Source organism: Sylvia atricapilla, chromosome 6 (genome assembly GCF_009819655.1).
Source record: "Sylvia atricapilla isolate bSylAtr1 chromosome 6, bSylAtr1.pri, whole genome shotgun sequence".
Taxonomy (NCBI): Eukaryota; Metazoa; Chordata; class Aves; order Passeriformes; family Sylviidae; genus Sylvia; species Sylvia atricapilla.
This window is the reverse complement of record NC_089145.1, coordinates 35339518-35360027: the sequence shown is the minus strand read 5'-3', so window position 1 is coordinate 35360027 and position 20510 is coordinate 35339518. Positions and strand designations below refer to the sequence as shown.

Below are 20510 nucleotides of genomic sequence, written 5' to 3'. Positions count from 1 at the left end.
AATCTCTGTGTAGAGGAAACTTTTAACCAGGAAAGAGCTGTGCCAAGGAATCCTGGAATTGAATCCTGGAATGTTTTGGGATGGAAGGACCCGTGAAGCCCATCCAGTTCCACCCCTGGAATCCACACCTTCCACTATCCCAGGTTGCTCCAACCTGCCCTTGGACACTGCCAGGGATCCAGGGGCAGCCACAGCTTCTCTGGGAATTCTATTCCAGGGTCTCCCCACCCTCTCAGCCAGGATTTCCTTCCCAATCTCCCATCCATCCCTGCCCTCTGACACATTCCCTGTGTCCTGTCCCTCCATTCCACAGAATGATCCCCATTCCCAGCTCCACAAATCTCCATCTCCCAACTCCTCTTCCCATTCGAGCTGAAATGAATCCCGAAGTGCTCTCAAACTTGCCTACATTCCCAGTCTAAAACCACCACCTCATTCCCACTTTTCCCAAAGGATCCTGATAGTGTTTTCCACAAAAAAGATCAACATGAGAACCTGGAGCGGAAGAAATTCCCGATCTGTGGGCACAGTTCAGGGATCACCAAATCATCCTCAAGCCTCCTGTATTTTCCCAGTGTGAGCCCACTGAGGACTCTCCAGGCTGAGAAAACATCCAAATTCCATTGGAATTCCTTGCGATCAGGACTTTGGATTTCAGCTTTTCTAGGAAATCCATAGCAGGCCCTCCTCACTGTCCCAGCCAGGAATTCCTTCCCAATTTCCCATCTAAACTTGGAACTGGTGGAAAAGAATGGCCAAGAAGGAGACACGGAAAGGAGAAACTTCCAGTTTTTCATGGAAAGAGGGAATCTTGTGTGGTCACACAACTCTTAGAGCAGGACAAAGGGGTTGTGCTCGGATTTGTTGTTTTACCTTTTCCTTGGACAACCTTTCCTTGCTCAAGGTTGTGCCTTTCTGGGAAGGATCCAAGCGGCGTTTTCCATGTGTAATCACCAGCCAAATCCTCCTCAAATGTCACAAACAAAATCAATGCTAAGTTGGTATTATTCTAATGGATGAAATCCCTGGAGGCAGCTTTCAGAAGGAGCTGGAATGAATATTCCTTGCAGGAAAGAGGGAGGTGACATTTCATAATTATGGGATGTCTCCTGAACCATGAGATTTTTCACTTAAAGGAAGGGGAATATTTGTTATTTCCCTTGATTGGTTTGATCTCCTCTCAAAGCAGTGTTTTCTTTGGGGATAATAATACCCAGGGGAGTGTTTTTTCCTTTCCTGTTCCTTCCCAAATTTAATGGATTCAGGAGAGTGGCACAGCCACTGAAATGAAAGACACTTCAGCTGTGATTTGGAGTTAGATGAATACAACGTGAATAAGAATGGAATATTAATGGAATATGGATTTAAAAGGATGTTGGAATAATGTTACTGACTGCTCTAATTTGATCCCAAGTTTGATGAGCCGTGCTGAACCCTCCTTTACCTTTCTGCTCCCTGGCTCTGCTGCAGCATTCCTGTATTTTGGAATTTGTGGTGTGGGAGATGATGGAAATCCCAGTGGTGACTCAGAGCCCTGGAAAGGGCAGAACAAAGAGCACATTTCACTTCCTTGGGATGATGAATTCCTGAGGAGTGTGGAGGGGGGATCAGCATTCCCAGGAATTCCAGGGAAAAATCAGCACACTGAGTGTTAGTGCTGCTGTTCTACGTAGAAAAATAATCATGATCAGGAATTCAGGGACTCTTTCCAGGTCAGAGTGTGACATGTGCCCCTGATTCCTAAACAAGGACATTCCTGTCCTTCCAGGAGTTTCATGGGAAGAGCCACCTGCATCTCTGGGACAAGGAAATCATGGAATCCCAGAAGGGTTTGGATTGGAATGGATCTCAAACCCAGTTTCACCCCTGCCATGGGGTGGAGCACCTTCCACTATTCCAGGTTGTTCCAAGCAAAATTTTGTTTTGGACTGGGAGAACTTCTGGCTCATAAAACTGCCTGGAGCAGGGGAGGTGTTGGTCTTTGTTAAACCTTCTGGGAAAGTGGAGAGGGAAAGTTCTTGGGGCTTTAGAACTTGGGATGTGGTGGCTGGAAGGGCAAAGCTTGCTGGAGGCTTTGCTGGAATGATGGCTTCAAACTGAGTGTGGGGTTGGATGAGAGATTGGGAAGGAATTCCTGGCTGGGAGGGTGTGGAGACTCTGGAATGGAATTCCCAGAGAAGCTGTGGCTGCCCCTGGATCTCCAGAAGTGTCCAAGGCCAGGTTTGGATGGGGCTTGGAGCAACCTGGAAGAGTAGAATGTGCTGGGTTGGAATGAGATGGGATTTAAGGTCCTTCCAACCCAAACCATTCCATGTTTCTATGGAGGAAACATCCATTCCCTGCTCCTCCTCTGCCTCCTTGGCTCCAGCCTCATTTTCCCCAGGCTGTGGAGAGCCAGACTCAGGAATGGGAATTCTTGGCAGGTTTGGATCAATCCCAGGCCTTGGGATCAGGATCCAACAATGGGCTATTGTCCACGGGGAGCTGTGTGTGGGGTGGACCAGGAATGCCGTGATGAGGGGGGGTCTGAAGGGATGCCAGAGCCCTGAATCCTGGGAATTCCTTGTGTATCTTAGAAGAGAAATTGCAGAAGGATCAGAGGACCAAAGTTGGCGGGATGTGCATCACGGAGACCTGGCAAAGCAGCTTGAGGCTCTTCCACAGGGAATGAGGCTGGGCATCACATGGATGAACAGAAAGGATGGAATTCCCGGTGTTTAAATCCCACAAAATTCCTTTTTTATCCTTTGTGCTCTTCAGTTTCTGTGATTTTATTTGGGTCTGCAAATCAGTTTCCTTCTCCTATCGATCTAGTCCCTGGAAATTGTCATAGTTGTGAATTTCATGGTTCAGAAGCAAAATTGTGGAGCTAGGAGTGTGCTAGGAGACCTGTGGAAGCGGAGCTGGGATTTATGCAGGTGTAATAACAGGAATATCATGGTTTCTTTACACTTACAATGTGTAAAGCTGAGTAATTCCTGTACTACAGGTTGTACCAACAAGGAAATTAAAGTAAGGTTCTGCCTGCACTTAACTCCTGCTCCAAATCCTGATCCCACTGACAGCAACAGGATTTGGAAAGCAGGCAGCAGCATCAGTGCCACTGTTCCTCCTGCTTAATTTTCCTGCTTTAATTAAGTCTTTTCATTTGCATAACGAGTGTGATAATGCATTTAGAAAGATATAGAATAAAAACAATAATGCCAAGTTCATTTTGGAAATGGAAACAAAAAAATTGGAATGCAGGCAGGGGGTGCTGAAGGTTTCATTTAGGGGATTTCCAGGGATTAATAAAAACCATGGACATCTCTTGTGGTGCTGAGTAAACAAGGAGTATCTCTGTGTGGGAGATACTCAGTGCTGGTTCTAGGGATGGGGTGGCCTGGGATGGGCATGGATCATGGAGCTGAAAACTCCCAAAGTGGGTTCAATTCAGTTAAGAGCTGGACTTGATCCTTGTGGATTTTCCAACTCAGAACATCCTGTAATCCTGTTATCCGTGTGGTTCTGATCCCATTTCTGTGCTGGCCTTGCAGCCCCCCAAAGCTCAGGGCCAGCTGCAGAAGTGGGATTGTTTGGGGTGGGATCAGTTGGTTGGATCATGGAGCTGAGAATGCCAGGGTCACATTGTTTGACTTGATCCTTGTGGATTTTTTCCAACTCAGAACGTCCAATTATCCCATAATCCATGTAATTCTCATCCCGTTTCTCTGCTGGCCTTGCAGCCCCCTAGTGCCGGCCCAGCCCCAGGGGTGGAGGGGTCTGGGATGGGCTTGGTTGGTTGGATCATGGAGCTGAGAATGCCAAGATCATTTGATTTCCTTAAGAGCTGGACTTGATCAAAGTGGGATTCTTTCAACTTGGAACATCCCATAATTCCGTGATCCATTCTGATCCCGTTTCTCTTCTGGCCTTTCAGCACCACCCACGGTGCGGATCGTGCACTCGGGCCTGGCCTGTAACATTGAGGAGGAGCGCTACTCCGAGAGGGTCTACACCATCCGTGAGGGAGAGACCCTGGAGCTCACCTGCCTGGTCACTGGCCACCCCCGGCCACAGGTGAGTCCCTGCCTGTTGGAATTCTGCAAACTGACAATTTGGGTTTTCAGTATATGGTAATACGTCAGTTAGGGTGGAGCACGTGAGGCGTTGTCTAAGTCCATCTTTGCCTTCTTCTCCATGGATTTGGGTGGTTTTCTGTAACTGGGTGAAAAAGGTCCCCATTGCAGGCCTTGGTCATTGTTGTGTCAAAAATATAAATAATACAGGTGTCACCTTGTTGTTGTGTAATTATCACTTAAATCACTTTGGAAAGAATTAGAAGCTCTCCATTTTACCTTGTTTCTCTGACTTGCTAATTGGAGCTCATGGCTTGTTAGTCGGTAAATAGATAAGAAATATAAACATCCAAGTTCGAACTCAAACCCCACATTTCCCCTGTATTAATCCCAACCGTGGCAAGGAAAAGAAAAGAAGCCAGAACCTTCACACCTGCCCACCACACCTGTGCCACCCACACTTTGTGCCCCTCAGACCCTCCACGAGTTGGGTTCACCTTTGTCTCAGAGCTTGCAAGCAGTGGGCAAGATCCAACGGGATCCAGGTGTGGATCCCATTGGAAAAAAGATGGAATCCCATTGGATTCCAAAAGTTGGATCCTGTTGGAAAAGATGTGGATCCCATTGGAAAAAAGTGGATCCCATTGGAAGTGTTTCCCTCAGCTGTCGGGTGGATATTGGGTGTTCCAGAGGAACATCAACGGCAGGAATGTTGATGAGGTTTTTTTGAAAATCTGGTGTTAATATCAATAATGTCGTGCTTTAAAATCCTGGTGTGGTTGATTTCCATGGAGGTTGGTAAATGAGAAGGGAAACAATTATAAGGATGACAATTGTTGGATAAAAACACCTAAAGCTGTCCTCTTATCTGGGATTTTGGAATGATCCCCATTCCCAGCTCCACAAATCTCCATTTCCCAAGTCCTCCTTCCCATTCCAGCTGAAATGAATCCCAAAGTGCTCTCAAACTTGCCTACATTCCCAATCCAAAATCACTACCTCATTCCCACTTTTCTCAAAGAATCCTGATAAAATTTTCCATAAAAAAAGAAATCAACATGAGAACCTGGAGCAGAGGAAATTCCCAACCATTCCTGATTTTGGGCACAGCTCAGGGATCACCAAATCATCCTCAAGCCTCCAGTATTTTCCCAGTGTGAGTCCAGTGAATTCTGGAAGAGGGAACAGCTGGAGCAGCGACACCCAAGAGCTTGGGAAAGTCTCCCTGTTCACCTGGATCTGCAAAGTCACGGAACTCCCAGTGCTGCATCAGGATAAACCGGAATTAACTGGGAATAAATCAGCTTTCTCTAGGTCTAATCTGGATTTTATCAGGCTCAAGAGTGTTGGCAACTCGTGCTACACCTCCCTGGTGTGACCCCCTTGGGTCAGGACATCTCGTCAATCAGTTATTTTTAATTAGCAATTTTTAATAATCACCAGGGATTTTCTTTCCAAGGTGATGAATTGAATCCTTTGTTCTTGGAATTTCAAGGGACAGGCAAGAACTGGGAGCAGAGAATTCTCTGGGAGACTTTCAGTGTGAGCTCCTCCAGGAAGGAGGGGTTTGCTTTTTCTCTACTGTTTATTCCATGATTGTTCCCAGTTTAAGGAAAAGATTTAAAACTAAAGTAGTGGAAGTTTATTCTGTGCTGGTGTTTCCAGTATTCTCGTTTTTTCCTGATTTTTCCACAGGATGCTCTCAGATTTGGGTTACAAAATGCATGGAAATTGTTTTCCAGCTGATCAGATTTTGTTTCCAGTTTGCTCAGATGCTGGGGAATGAGGTTGTAAAAAATGGAATTGTGCATTCCAAGGATGCTTTCACACTTCCACGTTTCTCAAACTTTCCAATTATTCTTGGCGCAGAAACTCCTTTTGGTTTAAAGACTGGAAGAATTAAACAACCCTGGACTGGGAATTTGTAAAATCACAAAATCATGGAATGGTTTGGGTTGGAAAGGAGATTAAAAATCAACTGGTGCCAACTCCTGCTATGGGCAGGGATGTTTTCCACTCAAAGCCTAGAACATTCCCAGGGATTTCTCATCTGTAGGATTTGAGGCTGCCCATGATGGGTCTGGGAGGAGAAATAAATGAATGAGAAAAAATCCATTTTTACCCCCTTCCCTCCTGTCTCTCCTCCTTCCTGCTTTACCAAAGAACACGTTTATCCCTTTTTTTGTCTTTCCAACATTTGTTGTTTTGACTTTGGGATCAATGGATGCTGTTCTTTGGGATCTGATGGCTCAAGAATGTCTCTGATCTGCTCCAAGTCATCCTTGCCATGACTCCACTCTGGGGGGGGGGCCCCTCCCTTTGAACAGAAGTCTTTAGATTTATCAAGTATTCCCCTTTTTTTCTGCTCTCCTTGCTGCCTTTCCCACCACTTGCCCTAAAATTTTCCCTGGGATTGTTTCCAGGCAGGGAAATTCTTGTGTTCAGAGCAGTGGTTGCGCTTTCCAGTTGCTGAAAATTTTGGGGAATTTCTCCCATAAATTTTCACAGAGTCTTCTCAACACCAAGGAGGTTTTTGGGAGGAATAATACAAGGATGTGGGAATTATTAGAAAGAAGGATGATTACAAATAATTGCTCTGTTAATCCCGAAAATTCACCTCACCCCTAATTAAATATGACCCCAACACATCCTTGAGTGCCTGCTTGTTATCTATGGAGCGATTTTGGGACGTTCCTTGAGATTATTATTTTTTATTCCCTATTTCTCGCCTTTTCACATTCAGCTTTGGAACACACCGTTAGTTGCCATAGAAATTATTTTCCTGGTTGGAATTTTTAAAATGCTTTATCCCCACTCAAATGAGGTGAATTTATAAAGAAAATAAATCTGTATTTATTTTCTAATTTTTTAAAAAAATTTATGTTTATAAATTATATTTCTATTTAAAATATTTATAAGTAAAATATTTTTTTCCATAAATTGTGGCTTTCAGGAGAGATTGGTTTGAGTTTTGGGTAAAATCTTGCAAAGATTGGAGCAGGATCACCCCAGGGACCTGTCCTTTTCCTACATTTTATCCAGGATCCAGGGGCTGGACTGGCCCTGCTCTCCAGCTCCAAAGGGATGTGCCAGGATATCCAAAGGCCACTTATCCCTAGACACAAATGAGGGATTTCCTGGACTGAGTAGCCAAGAGGTGACATTTTATCCCCACTGGTGACAATCTCCTGCCCAGGCTTGAGGAATGTGTTTCTTCCTGATTTTCCTTGGGAATTCTCACCTGTGCTGACAGGTTGGAAACAAAAACTGACTTTCCAAAGTGAGGAATGATGTTTGGATCATGGCGAGCAGAGGAGGAAGCACCTGATGAGCAGGGATTTGCTGGAATTTTTTATTCCTGGTTTTCCACTGAAGGGTGTGAATGGGGAATTCCTGACAGGAGGGCATATCCAGCCTTTTTTTTTTTTTTTTTTTTTTTTTTTTCCCAAGTAACAACAGGAAATGGCCTCAAGTTGTCCCAGGAGGGGTTTACATTGGAGATAACGAAAAATTTAATGGAAAAGGTTGCCCTGGGGCAGTGATGGAGTCCCCAGCCCTGAAAGAACTTAAAATCCATGTGGATGGGGTACCTGGGGACATGGATCAGTGGTGGCCTTGGGAATGCTGGGAATGGTTGGACTTGGTCTTGGGTGGCTTTTCCAATCTCAGTGATTCCAGGAGTTCATAAAGACCTTGTTTGTCAGTCCCACCTCCCCTTCCTTGAGGTCAGCTTTCCTCTGGCTGTGATTTTCCCAATGGTTTACCTCCAACCACTGCCCCACCTTAGATGGCATTATCCCGGTGGGAATGGCACATTCCAAGCAGCAAAACGTGCAGAGTTGGGAGGAGACAGGGTCCCAGTCCTCCCCAACCTCTCCCTGTGCAGCAGGGCGACCTCTGGCCCTCCCATCATGGCCCTTCTCTTCCAAATGCTGCCTCTCCACTCTTGTCATTCCCGAGGCTCTGGAAGGAGCAGCTGCTGGTGCCACGTGTCATTCCAACCATCTGGATGCCGCACGCTCTGGGATTTTTTTTCCCCTATTTTTGAGGTTGCAGCACATCTTAACGAGATCCCACCTCCTCCTCACATCCTTCTGTCACCCCTTTTCCCAGGCAGCGTCAGGGGCGCACATCCCTTTCTCCCAGAAAAATCCAGGAGTGCTCTCGGTGCCGGTGGGGTGTGAAGAGTGTGGCGGATCTGCGGATTTCCCAGGAAGCAAAGCAGGGGAGGATGTGCTTTGAGGAGCCCTGGAATTTCTCTCTGCCTCTGTTTGGATGTGTTTTCCTCCCACTCGTAGGAGCTGGGTGCTGTGCTGGTGGCACTGAGGCAGCAGGAGCCGCTCCCCTTGGAGCTGCTAGGAGATCCCGGGATTGTGAGCCTGGAGCGGAGCCAGGGAAATGCTGCTCCAGGGGAGGTGTGGGGTTAGAAAAACTCATCCAGCCTGCTGGGAACTGGGGTGACCAAAGGGGATGACCCAAATGACCCAGAGCAGGGAATGGGTGGGCTTAAGGGGTCTTGAGGCTCATATGTATATATGTATATATAAGTAGAATTCACACACACACACACATATGTATATATTTATATGGAATTCATGGAATCATGGAATGGTTTGGATGGGAAGAAACTTGAAGTCCATCCAGTGCTATCCCGTGCTGTGGATAGGGACACCTCTCACTATCCCAAGTTGCTCCAACCTGGCCTTGGACGCTTCCAGGGATCCAGGGGCAGTCACAGCTCCTCTGGGAATTCCATCCCAGCCCCTTCCCACCCTCCCAGCTAGGAATCCCTTCCCTATATCCCAGCTAAATGTATTCCCTGTCAGTTTAAAGCCATTCCCCATTTTTCTGTCACTCAGAAACTCCTTGGAAAGCATCGAGCTCTTCCCATGAGCAGACCCAGGCAACTGGCATGTTAAAAAATTTAATTATTTCAAATGCATCCCCCTAATTACTCCCTGTGATTAGTGAAGCCTCCTCCGACACTCCAAAACAGGACCCTGCCTTCTCTTTATTAATGTCTGGAAAAGAAAAATTCCCATCCTCTGGCATCCATCCATTAAAAAAAAAGAAGAAAAAGCAGCATTCCCAAAAAACCCAGGACAAAAGCCCCACATTCCCTTCTCTTTGATCAGCTGTGAGCGAGACACAAAAGGCCCCTTTGAGGCAAAGTGTGTGCCACGTTCTTGATTTTAATTGATAAGAATCCTTATCAAGCGCTGATGCAGCCGAGGGAAGGGAGTGGGAGACCCTCGCACGGGAGCAGCTGTTTCCCCACCCCACTCCGCAGCTCCTCGGAGCAGTAATTGGAGCCTTGTTAGGAAAATTGACGCTGATTCCATCTGACACTCCTCAGTTCACGGGAAGACTTTTACAAATGTTCACTGAGCACCTGACAAAACCCAGCCTGACTCATGACTAAATTAGCCTGGATTTTATGCTGGGAAAGAAAAAAAAAAAACAAAACCAACGAAAAATCCTCTTTCCTAAATGTTTGACTGGATAAAGCTCCCGTTTAGTGAAGGGAAGATGTTTCCACCCTGCTCCGGCATGAAAAGAAATCTGTGATTAAGCTTTACATGACGCTGGTGCTGCTCAGAGGAGTTTATTTGATGTTTTCTCCCCCGAGTGCAGCACCTGAGTTCACAGCTCTGCAGAGCTCTGCAGGGCTCTGAGCCTGCCCTGCCCTGCCTGCCGGGAGGGAGGGAGGAATTGGAAATGCGCCAAAAAAATCCGGGACAGCAATCGCAGCATCCCCAGCACGGAGTTAAGGGACTCCTGGATCTGCACCAGGATCTTTGGGAATGAGCCACTGCTGCCTCTGAGCTCTAATCCTGGACAATTTTTTTATGTTCCTTTTTATGTCCCTTCCATGCCAAACCATTCCATGATTCCAATGGCTTGCAAGCTGATAAAAGGAATTAAACGCCTTTGAAAAAAAAAAAAAAAAAAGGTTTATCCTGAATAATCAGAGCAGTTTCTGCCAGTTTTCCTGGTTCCAGGTGGCTGCTGCCACAAGGAATGTGTTTGCAGGTTCCTGACAAAAGGCTTGGAAGTGCTGAGGGCAAGAGGTCAGATCCGGATAAAAAGAGGTTGAGTCCAAAGAGGTTCAATCCAGGAAAAAGCAGCATCAGGGAAAGGAAGTTTGGGTTTCAATTTCACTCCCTCAGCTGGGAATATCGAGCCTGGTCTTGTTACAGCCTCAGCAATCATTGGGATGAGCCTGGAGGGAATCTCGTGGAGCTGGGAATGACATCCATGTTGGGGAGTAGCACCAGAGCAGTTTCATTTTGACATTTAGGCACCTTAAACCTGCTGGAAATCACCGACAGAAAATTCCCAGCACCCACACAGCAGGACTCTCATTTTAAGGAAAACAGGAAAAAATTCCCAGTTTTCCTGGAATGTTGACACTTGTCCTCTGAATATTTCCCATCTGTTTTCTCCCCTCCCAAAGCTCTGCTGTGTTTTGTTTTCCCCTTTGTGCTGTCAGCTTTTATTTCCGCTTCTGATGGGCCCAGGAAAGGCTCCGGGATAAAGCACCAGGAGCTGTTTTTCCATGGGCGAGGAACACTCCGGTCTCCCAGAACAGGGCTGGGGGTGGTTCTGGAATAAAGGCTAGAGCTGGGAGGTCTGGCTGGATTTGATGAGTACTTGGATAATTTGGTAACCAGGGAAACCAGCAGCTGATGCAGATCAGCCGGGGCTGATGGAGAGGTGCTGGTGGCTTTGGAATAAGATCTCCCCAAGGAAACGCTTGGGAGGCTTTTCCTGCAGGATCACTGGGAATTGTTTCCGTTGCTGTGGAAGGAATCTTGTCCATGAAATCCCACCTGGCAGAGGTGCCTCCAGCTCTGGGATGTGCAGCTGCTGGAGTGATCCAGAGGAATCCACGGAGCTGCTCCAGGGCTGGAGCCCCTCTCAAGCCAGGCTGGGAGAGCTGGGAATGTTCACCTGGAGAGGAGAAGGCTCCAGGGAGAGCTCAGAGCCCCTGCCATGGCCTGAAGGGGCTCCAGGAGAGCTGGAGAGGGACTAGGCACAAGAGATGGAGGGACAGGACACAGGGAATGGCTTTTAGCTGGAAAAGGGGAGATTTAGGTTGGATTTTGGGCAGGAATTCCTGGCCGGGCTGAAATTCCCAGATTTGCTGTGGCTGCCCCCGGATCCCTGGCAGTGTCCCAGGCCAGGTTGGACACTGGGGCTTGGAGCAGCCTGGGACAGTGGGAGGTGTCCCTGCCATGGCAGGGGTGGAATGGGATGATCCTTAAAATCCCTCTCAACCCAACCCATTCCAGGATTCTGTGATCCCATGAACTCCTAAAGCTCTGGAGTTTGTTGCTTTTCAATTTTAAGGGAAGAAAATCCTCTCCCAAAACCTCGCCCAGCTGAAGTGTCCAATGGGGAAAACTGGAACAGATTGGGATGTTCCTACTGGGATGGGATAACAACCCCTCGGGATCCTTCTGGGATATTTTCATTTCCATGCTGACATTTCCATGGATTTCATGGATTGAGCTCTTCTCCCTCCTCTGGCAGCTGGGAATGATCTGGGGAAGCTCCAGGTGGATTTTGCTGCCTCTCACCTGAACCCTTGGATGCTCCAATGGGGTTTATCAGGCTGGAAAATCTTTCTACAGGGAATATTTATCTTCCCAACTAAGATTTATTCCCGAATTTTACTTTTTAAAGCTTCCCCTCCTCTCCTCCAAAAATTTTTTTGGCAGCTCAGACACTTGATTTTTAATTTATTTTAATTTTTTTTTTTTTTTGCTTTTAAAAATAAACTTCTAAAAAAGCCCAAGAACCCTGAACCTGAAAAGCAGAAGTTGAACTTGAAATAAATTCAAATATTTAATCAGGGTCAATATTTAAAAATAATATTTAAAAGAAATATTGAAAGGTAATATTTAAAAGTAATAATTAAAAGTAACATTTAAAAGTAAAAGGATAATATTTAAAAACAATTTTTAAAATTCCCAGTTTTTGCTGTCCCAATTAAATTATTTCATGTCAGGTATTTGTTCTGGTGCTGTTCTACCAGTCCTACAGCACAGACGTTGAAACAAAACAAAATATTGACTATTCAGATAAATCTAGTTTTCTCAGAGGGGCTAAAAATCCAAGGAATTTTAAAATCCTGTTTTAGGATGTGAAAGCATCTCCCTACAACAATTTCTGGGGAATTTTATTCTTATTTTCTATATTATTTTTCTTCCTAAAATCCAGGGAATATTAGAATTAAAAATTAGATATTTCCAGATAATTCCTAATTTTTTTTTTCCAGAAAAATCTTGCTGCATTTAGGGACTCTTTCCTTAATTTTTTTCCACAAAAATCTTGCTGTGCTTGAGGACTCTTTCCTCATTTTCATATTAGAATATTAGATATGAAAATTTTAATATTTCCAAATAATTCCCCTTTTTTTTTACAGAAAAATTTCACTGCTGCTCTCTGTTTTCTCTTTTTCTGTATTATTTTTTGTCCTGAAATCAGTGAATATTAAAACTAAAAATAAAATATTTTTCAGATAATTCCTAATTTCTTTTTCCAGAAAAATCTTGCTGCATTTGGTGCCTCTTTCCTGAATTTTTCTCCCTATTTTTGATAATTCCTAATTTCTTTTTCCCCAAAAATTTTACTGCGTTTGGGGACTCTTTTCCTCAAATTTCACATTAGAGTATTAGACATGAAAAAATAAGTATTTCCAGAAAATTCTGAATTTCTTTACAGAAAAATCTTGCTGCTGCTCTGTTTTCTCCTTTTCTGTATTAATTTTCTTCCTTAGATCAAGTGAATATTGGAATTCAAAATTACATATTTCAAGATAATTCTCAATTTCTTTTTCCAGAAAAATCTTGGTGAATTTTCCTTTTTTTCGAGCTGTTTTTCTCCTCTTCCAACGGAATAACCTCGCTATCATTCTGATCAATAATATCAATTTTTAAAATAATTCAAGCTCCATTCCGGGCTCAATCCTGGATCCTCCTGCGGATTTCGTGATCCAAGGAGATAAAAATAACGAGTGGGGTTTGTTTTTTTTATTTCTTTCCCCCTCCCTTCCCATATGTCTGTCAATCAAAATGATAAAGATATTTCTGACTTGCAGGCTTTAATGGCGTAATTAGGGCTAATTACATGTTCCAATGATTACACATATGAACGCTAATTACATAATTGCAGACAATTATGCTAATTAGGTAAATACATCATTAAGGAGAAAGCGCTGGCAAAATCCGGGGAATTTGCACCAGAGCCAAAGAAAGTGGAATTACAATGGAAGAGAAATAATCCTGCAAGTTTGGGAAATCCCCGAGACATTCCCATGTGTGGAATTGGAGAGCTTTGGGTTGGAATGGTGGTGTTGGGAAAAGCCTTCAACTGTTACGGAATTCTGGAATAGTGTCTCTGGAAAGGGCCTTTAAGTGCTATGGAACGTTGGAATGGTTTGGGCCGGTATGATGGTGCTGGGAAAAGCCTTCAGCTGTTGAGGAATCATGGAATATTGTAGTTGGGAAGAGCCTTCAACTGCTATGGAATCTTGGAATGTTTTGTGTTGGAATGGTGTTGGGAAGAGCCTTCAACTGCTGTGGAATCTTGGAATGGTTCAGGTTGGGTTGCCGACAATATCATTCCATGAATGTTGTGAGTCGGAATGGTGTAGTTGGAAAAAACCTTTAGGTACTATGGAATCTTGGGATGGTTCAGGTTGGAATGGTGTAGTTGGGAATAGCCTCTAAGTGTTATGGAATCTTGGGATGGTTCAGGTTGGAATGGTGTAGTTTGGAATAGCCTTTAAGTGTTATGGAGTCTTGGAATGGTTTGGGTTGGGTTCCCAACATCCCATGAATGGTTCAGGTTGGAATGGTGTCGTTTGGAATAGCCTTCAAGTGCTGTGGAATCATGGAATGGGTTGGGTTGGAACAGTGTTGTTGGGAAAATCCTTAGAGTGCTATGGAATTTTGGGATGATATGGGTCGGATATGGATGGTGTAGTTGGGAAGAGCCTTCAGCTGTCGTGGAATCCCGCAATGGTTTGGGTTGGAAGAACCTTAAATCCTATCCAGTGCCACCCCTGCCATGGCAGGGACACCTCCCACTGTCCCAGGCTGCTCCAACCCCAATGTGCAGCCTGGCCTTGGGCACTGCCAGGGATCCAGGGGCAGCCATAGCTGCTCTGGGAATTCCAGCGCAGCCCAGCCAGGAATTCCTTATTCCCAATACCCCATCCATCCCTGACCTCTGGCAGAGGGAAGCCATTCCCTGTGTCCTGTCCCTCAGGCAGTCACGAGTTAGTGGCTGTCCGCTTTTCCCTGTGCCATTTTGTCCAGTTTTAAACATTCCCTGATTTTCAGCTGTCTTCCCTTCCCTTTGGAAATTCCCATTGTTGCTTCCCATTCCCTCAACCCTGCCTTTCCAAACCCTTAATCCTGGCTCTTAGTCCTGGTTTTATTCCTAGCTGCAAGCTGATCTAGGCTTTTTTAAAAAAATTATTTTTTCCCTTTACATCTCCTTGCAACTCTCCTGAAATGTGGGAAGCGTTCCCAGATTCCGTTCCTTGGCACTCGTGGGAGTTGTTGGAAGGTGTGCCAGGAGCGCTCCACAAGACATGAATGATGCTATTTGGGATCACTGGAGTTTGCTGCCTTTTTCTTCTCCTGGAATTGGAAATGAGCTGGAATCTCAGCCGGTGGGATGCCAACACCTTTCCAATTCCTTTTCTCGGAACAAAGGAATTTCCAGACTCTTTTTAAGCTGTGCCAGGTTTGAGGAAGGAGAGATTTTGAGCCTTTTCCAGTGTTTTTTAACATTGTTTGAGGTGTTTTCCTGCCTGGAGGAGACTTTGCCAATTTGTCCTGTGGAAGAAAGAGAAAATCGGTGCTCACAAAGCAAAAAACCATGGAAACATTGAGTCAAAATGTTTGGAATTTCCATCCTGACTGATCCCGCACATTCCTTGTCCTGTCTCCAACACCTGGAGTGTGCAGGCAGGATGTGCTCAGGCTGATATTCTGGATTTGCAAACCCTAAATGAATGGAATTGCAAACCCTGATGGAAAAGTTGCATCCAATCTCTGGGATAAGAAGGCATGGATGGATGGATTAAATTCCCACCAAGGAATAATCTTTTTGGAATGTGTCTAGATCCTGGAATTTTGTGCCATCACATTTTTTAATACTTTGTGACCATCAGGTCATTTGAAAGGAAAAACGGATTTTTTTTAGGGAAAATCCCAAACAAATAACCCTTTTTCAACCAGTTACTCTGATTCGTGGTTCTCTAAGGAATGTTTTATATGGAATATTTGATTTTTTAAGGGATCAGGGATTTTTTGCAGGATCTCAGCAGCTGCTGGCCCTGCCTGGCCTTGGATATCGATGCCTTTCCTTCCAAGCTGGGCTGCCAAATCCCTCTTACTGAGATTCCCACCCTTTTCCCATTTTTTTCCCTGCTCCCCCTTCCTGGTTCTTTCACTTTTCCAGCAAAATCAAACGTCAGCTCCTTTTTTTGTCACCACAGCTGAACCCGGTGGCAGCTCAGACTCTCACTCCTATTCTGGGATTAGTGACAGCATTGGGAGGAATTGGGATCCCATGGGAGGAAAATATGGCACAGCTAATTGGGATCACTGGGAGATTTAGGGTTTGGGTCATAGGGAGATTTAGGGTTTGGGTCACAGGGAGATTTAGGGTTTGGATCACTGGAAAATTTAGGGTTTGGATCACTGGGAGATTTAGGATTTGGACCATTGAGATTTAGGGTTTGAATCATGGGGAGATTTAGGATTTGAATTAATGGAAAATTTAGGGTTTGGATCACAGGGATATTTAAGGTTTGAGTATGTGAGGCATTTAGGGTTTGGATCACTGAGATTTAGGGTTTAGGTCACTGGGATATTTAGGTTTTGGATCACTGGGAGATTTAGGGTCTGGATCTCTGGGAGATTTAAGGTTTGGATCATTAAGATTTAGGGTTTAGATAATTAGAAGATTTAAGGTTTGGATCATTGAGATTTAGGGTTTGAATGGCTGGAAAATTTAGGGTCTGGATCACTGGGATATTTACAGTTTGGATCTTCAAGATTTAAATCACTGGGAGATTTAAGGTTTGGTTCATTGATATTTAGGGTTTGTATTACTGGCAGATTTTGGTTTTGGATCACTGAGATTTGGGATTTAGTTCAGAAAATTTCCTGGAAATGAAGTTGGGGATATTCTGGAAATACTGACAAGCTCTTACGTGAACATAAACTAGGATTCATCAACTCCAAATATTTAGGGAATTTTCTTGGAGTTTCCTCCTCTGCTATTGGCACTGTCTGGAGGACAGCATAGTTTTTCCAGTTTATTTTTTATGGAGTTTTAAAAATGGGAACAGAATTAATCAAACAGGGATTGATCTGCAGGGAATAAAAAACCTTGATGATGTTCCAGAGCATGACCTGGTGGGAACAAGGCCCCCTAAACCTGGCCTTGTGGGAGCTCCATTGAACTGGATTTAGTCTGATCTAGAAGAGGTTTCCTGGAAATCAGCCTGGCTTCCTGTGGGATCTCCCTTGGAGAAGGGTGGAAATATGCTGTGGGCTACATAAAATTAAGGATTGGTGAAATTTTTGGAGACTGCTTGGGAATGGTGAGGCCCCACCTGGAATCTTGGGGTCATTTGGAGTCATTTATGACAAGAAGAACAAGGAGGAGCTGGAGTGTGTCCAGGGAAGGGAACGGAGCTGCGAAAGTGTCTGGAGACCTCCTGAGGGAGCTGGGAAAGGGGCTCAGCCTGGAGAAAAGGAGGCTCAGGGGGGACCTTGTGGCTCTGCACAAGTCCCTGACAGGAGGGGACAGCCAGGGGGGTCGGGCTCTCCTCCCAGGGAACAGGAGGAGAGGGAATGGCCTCAGGCTGGGCCAGGGGAGGCTCAGGGTGGACAGCAGCAGGAATTTCCCCATGGAAAGGGTGCTGAGGCCTTGGAAGTGTCCAGGGTGGTTTGGAGTGCCCATCCCTGGAGGTGTCCAGGGAATCCCTGGAGGTGGCACTCAGAGCTCTGGGCTGGGGACAGGGTGGGCATCGGGCACAGCTGGGACTCAGTGACCTTGGAGCTCTTGTCCAACCTCAGGGATTCCGTGAGGTTTAGATTGTATATTTGGGAAAGTTTCTTCCCTAGGTCTGTTGTCCATGCTTGGCACAGGTAGAGGGTGGAGTCCCGATGCCTGGAGGGATTTAAATCCCTGTGAATGTGGCATTTGGGGACACGGGGCAGTGGTGGCCTTGGCAGTGTCGTGTTGGACTTCACGGCCTTGGAAGAATTCTCCAGCCTTCACGATTCTGTGAAATTATGAGGGACAGGAATGTCCTAAAAACCAAACTGGGGTTCTTGAAGCAGGGCTTGGTTGGTTTTGTTTTGTCTTTTTGCTTGTTTGGAGTTTTTATTTGCGTTCCTTTATTTATGACACTTCCCAACCCCAAGTATTCCTGTCAGCCCGAAAATCCCTTCCCTAATGACTGTGACAAGTAGTGGAGTCAAGATTTTTATTGCTGAAAGATTAGAGAAGAAACATTTCCTCGTGTGAAACTCAGTTGAGTTGTTGTCATCTCTGACAGCGTTTCGGGAACGCTCTGTGAAGCTGCTTCCCTATTTTTCCCAAGGGTTTTCCTGGGGAGTAAAATGAGTGGAGATGAGGAAAAGGAAAAGCAGAAACAACACCTGAAATTGTTGTTTTAAGAGGTAAAAGAATGTCTCAATTTGAACTGCCTGGCTTTCAGCATGGCTTTGTCACTTTGAACCACGATTCTGCTCCGAGGAGTGAATTTGAAGTGGAAAAAAATCCTGGTTTAAGGCATTTTCCCCTCTCTGTTTAGACTCCAGTGCTTGAATTTAATGACACAAACACATTTTGATGCCTTTGTGCTCTGGAGGGAAACAAATCATTCTGGGAACTGGGAGCTGCTGGCTCCTGGTTTTCCAGTCCTGCTTGGGATGGGAGGGAGCAGCTCCAAAGATGTCTCATCCTTCAAACATCCCATTCCCAAAGTGGGTGAAGGCATCACCTCTTGGAATAAACTGGGATCTCAGAGGTTGTCCAGAGAGGCAACTTCCTGGGAAAACTTGGAATAATAAATGATTTTTAAGGAAAAATTGGAATTTACGCTTTTGGGCACTGAGGGTTGTGCATTGGTGGCAGTTGGGTGGTGGAAATCCCAAACCTGGGGATGATTTAATGGAGCTGATCCTGGTGGTGAGGAGGAGATTTCCCATCCCTGGGTCCATACTGAATCTTCCAGCATTCCCAGGAAAATCCCTTGGAAGTGCTGACTCTGATTTAATGCAACATCATGGGCTGAAGATGTTTTGCATAAACATTTGGGGCTGAGCAAACGGGAATTGATCCCTGATCCATTTTATCACGTCCTTAACTTTGCTTTTTATGTTGGGAATTGATCCATGATCGATTTCCGCTCCCTCCTGGATGTTTCAAAGCTGTTAATGGTTATTCCCTGATTTTTCCGTGGATATTGCACCCTTGCTGAGTTTATCCCTTGCTTTCCTAAGGAAATTATTGTGATTTTAATGAGTTCTGTAGTTTTTCTCCTGACCTTTGCTTGATATTCCACATCTTCCCAAGGTTACAGCCATCAGAGAGGGACTCGTTCCTTGGATTTTAATCCAAGGGAATTGTAGAAGGTTTGGATGGGCGATTCATGAGTATGGATTCATTTCTCCTCCAGATCCTCACATCGCCTCAAATCCCACTGATCAGAAATCCCTGGGAATGTTCAAGGCCTGGAACGACCTGGGGTGGTGGGAGGTGTCCCTGCCCATGGCAGGGGCCAAAATGGGATCTTTAAACTCCTCTCAACCCAAACCCTTCCATGATCCCATGAAATGCAGCTCCTCAGGGACTCTTGGATGAAGTGTTTGTTCTCATGAGCTGTTGAGTTTCTAGGGAATTTCCCTGAGTCATGCAAGGTGAAATCCCTGTGCCACCCACACAAATCCCGTGGTTTGGTGCTGAGTTTTAGACTGTGCCCATTTTCCAGACATAAAGCAATCCTGGGATTTGGTGCCGAGTTTTAGACTCTACCCGTTTTTCAAACCTAAAATTATCCAGGATTTTGGTGCCAAGTTTTAGACTGAGCCCATTGTCCAGATCTAAAATAATCCTGGGGGTTTGTTTTGAGTTTTAGACTGTGCCCATTTTCCAGACCTAAAGTAATCCTGGATTTTGGTGCCGAGTTTCAGACTGTTCTCATTTTCCAGACCTAAAATTTTCCTGGATCTTGACGCCAAGTTTTAGACTCTGCCCATTTTCCAGACTTAAAACTCTCCTGGATTTTGGTGCCAAGTTTTAGACTGAGCCAATTTTCCAGACCTAAATTAACCCTGTTTCTTGGTGCTTGCTCAGATCAGGTGGACCAAAACAGCAGGAAGTGCCTCTGACAGATTCCAAGATTCCAGTGTCTTCAACGAAACCCTGAGGATTTCCAACATCCAGAGACACCAGGGAGGCCGCTACTATTGCAAGGCTGAGAATGGTCTGGGCTCCCCAGCCATCAAATCCATCCGAGTGGACGTGTATTGTGAGTAAATCCTTGAAATTCTGCCCTTTGCTCCTTTAGGAGAACCTTAAAATGTCTCTTGTTCCCAAGCAATGTTTGACTCCTTGTGAATCCCCATTTTAATGGTGGAATTTTAATGGTGGAATGGTTGAAAGGACGTGAAGCGTTGGGGTTGCAGGGGAAAATGTAGAGGATTGGGGTGGAAAATGTGAAGGATTGAGGTTGGGGTGAAGAATGTGAAAAATTGGGATGTGAGTGAAAATATGGATTGGGATTGAGGGGAAAATGTGAAGGTTTGGAAAAATGTGAAGGTTGGGACTGCAGGGAAAAATAGGAGAGATTTGGATTGCAATGAGAAATATTTGGATTGCAGTGAAAAATATGGAGGATTTTGACTGGAGTGAAAAATATGAAGGATTTGCAGTTCAGTGAAAAATGTGAAGAGTTGGGATTGTGGTGAAAATGTGAAGGATTTGGATTGTGATGAAGGATGTGAAGGATTGGGATCATGGTGCAAAACATGAAGGATTGAGATTGCAGCGAAAAATCCAAAGGATGTGGATTGCAAGGAAAAGTAGGGAAGATTGGGATTGCAGTGAGAAATACAAAGGATTGGGATTGCTTTAGCCCCTGGAAGGGGATCTGAGGTTTCCCTGGATCCTTCTCTTCTCCAGGTGAACATTCCCAGCTCTCTCAGCAAAGTTGCTGCACCCCTTGGATCATCCTGAAACGTTCTCTGGACTCTGGAGTGCAAAATTTCCTTTGTGTGCACTCCCAGAAGCCTGGAACGGTTTGGGATGGAAGGGATCTTAAATCCCATCCCATTCCAGACTTTTTCATAGGCAGGGACACCTCCCACTGTCCCAGGCTGCTCCAACCCCAATGTCCAACCTGGCCTTGGG

At 45.2% G+C, this 20510-nt stretch overlaps 1 protein-coding gene across 1 annotated transcript in view; it reads left to right on the top strand.

Annotated features, from left to right (window-relative positions):
• The window catches only part of MDGA2 (MAM domain containing glycosylphosphatidylinositol anchor 2), a 207185-nt gene that overhangs the window by 56379 nt on the left and 130296 nt on the right, over positions 1-20510 (top strand). Inside the window, exons 2-3 of the mRNA XM_066321469.1 lie at positions 3920-4059; positions 19455-19629. Of these exons, the coding sequence (XP_066177566.1) occupies positions 3920-4059; positions 19455-19629 (315 nt within the window). The remainder of the gene's footprint in view (positions 1-3919; positions 4060-19454; positions 19630-20510) is intronic.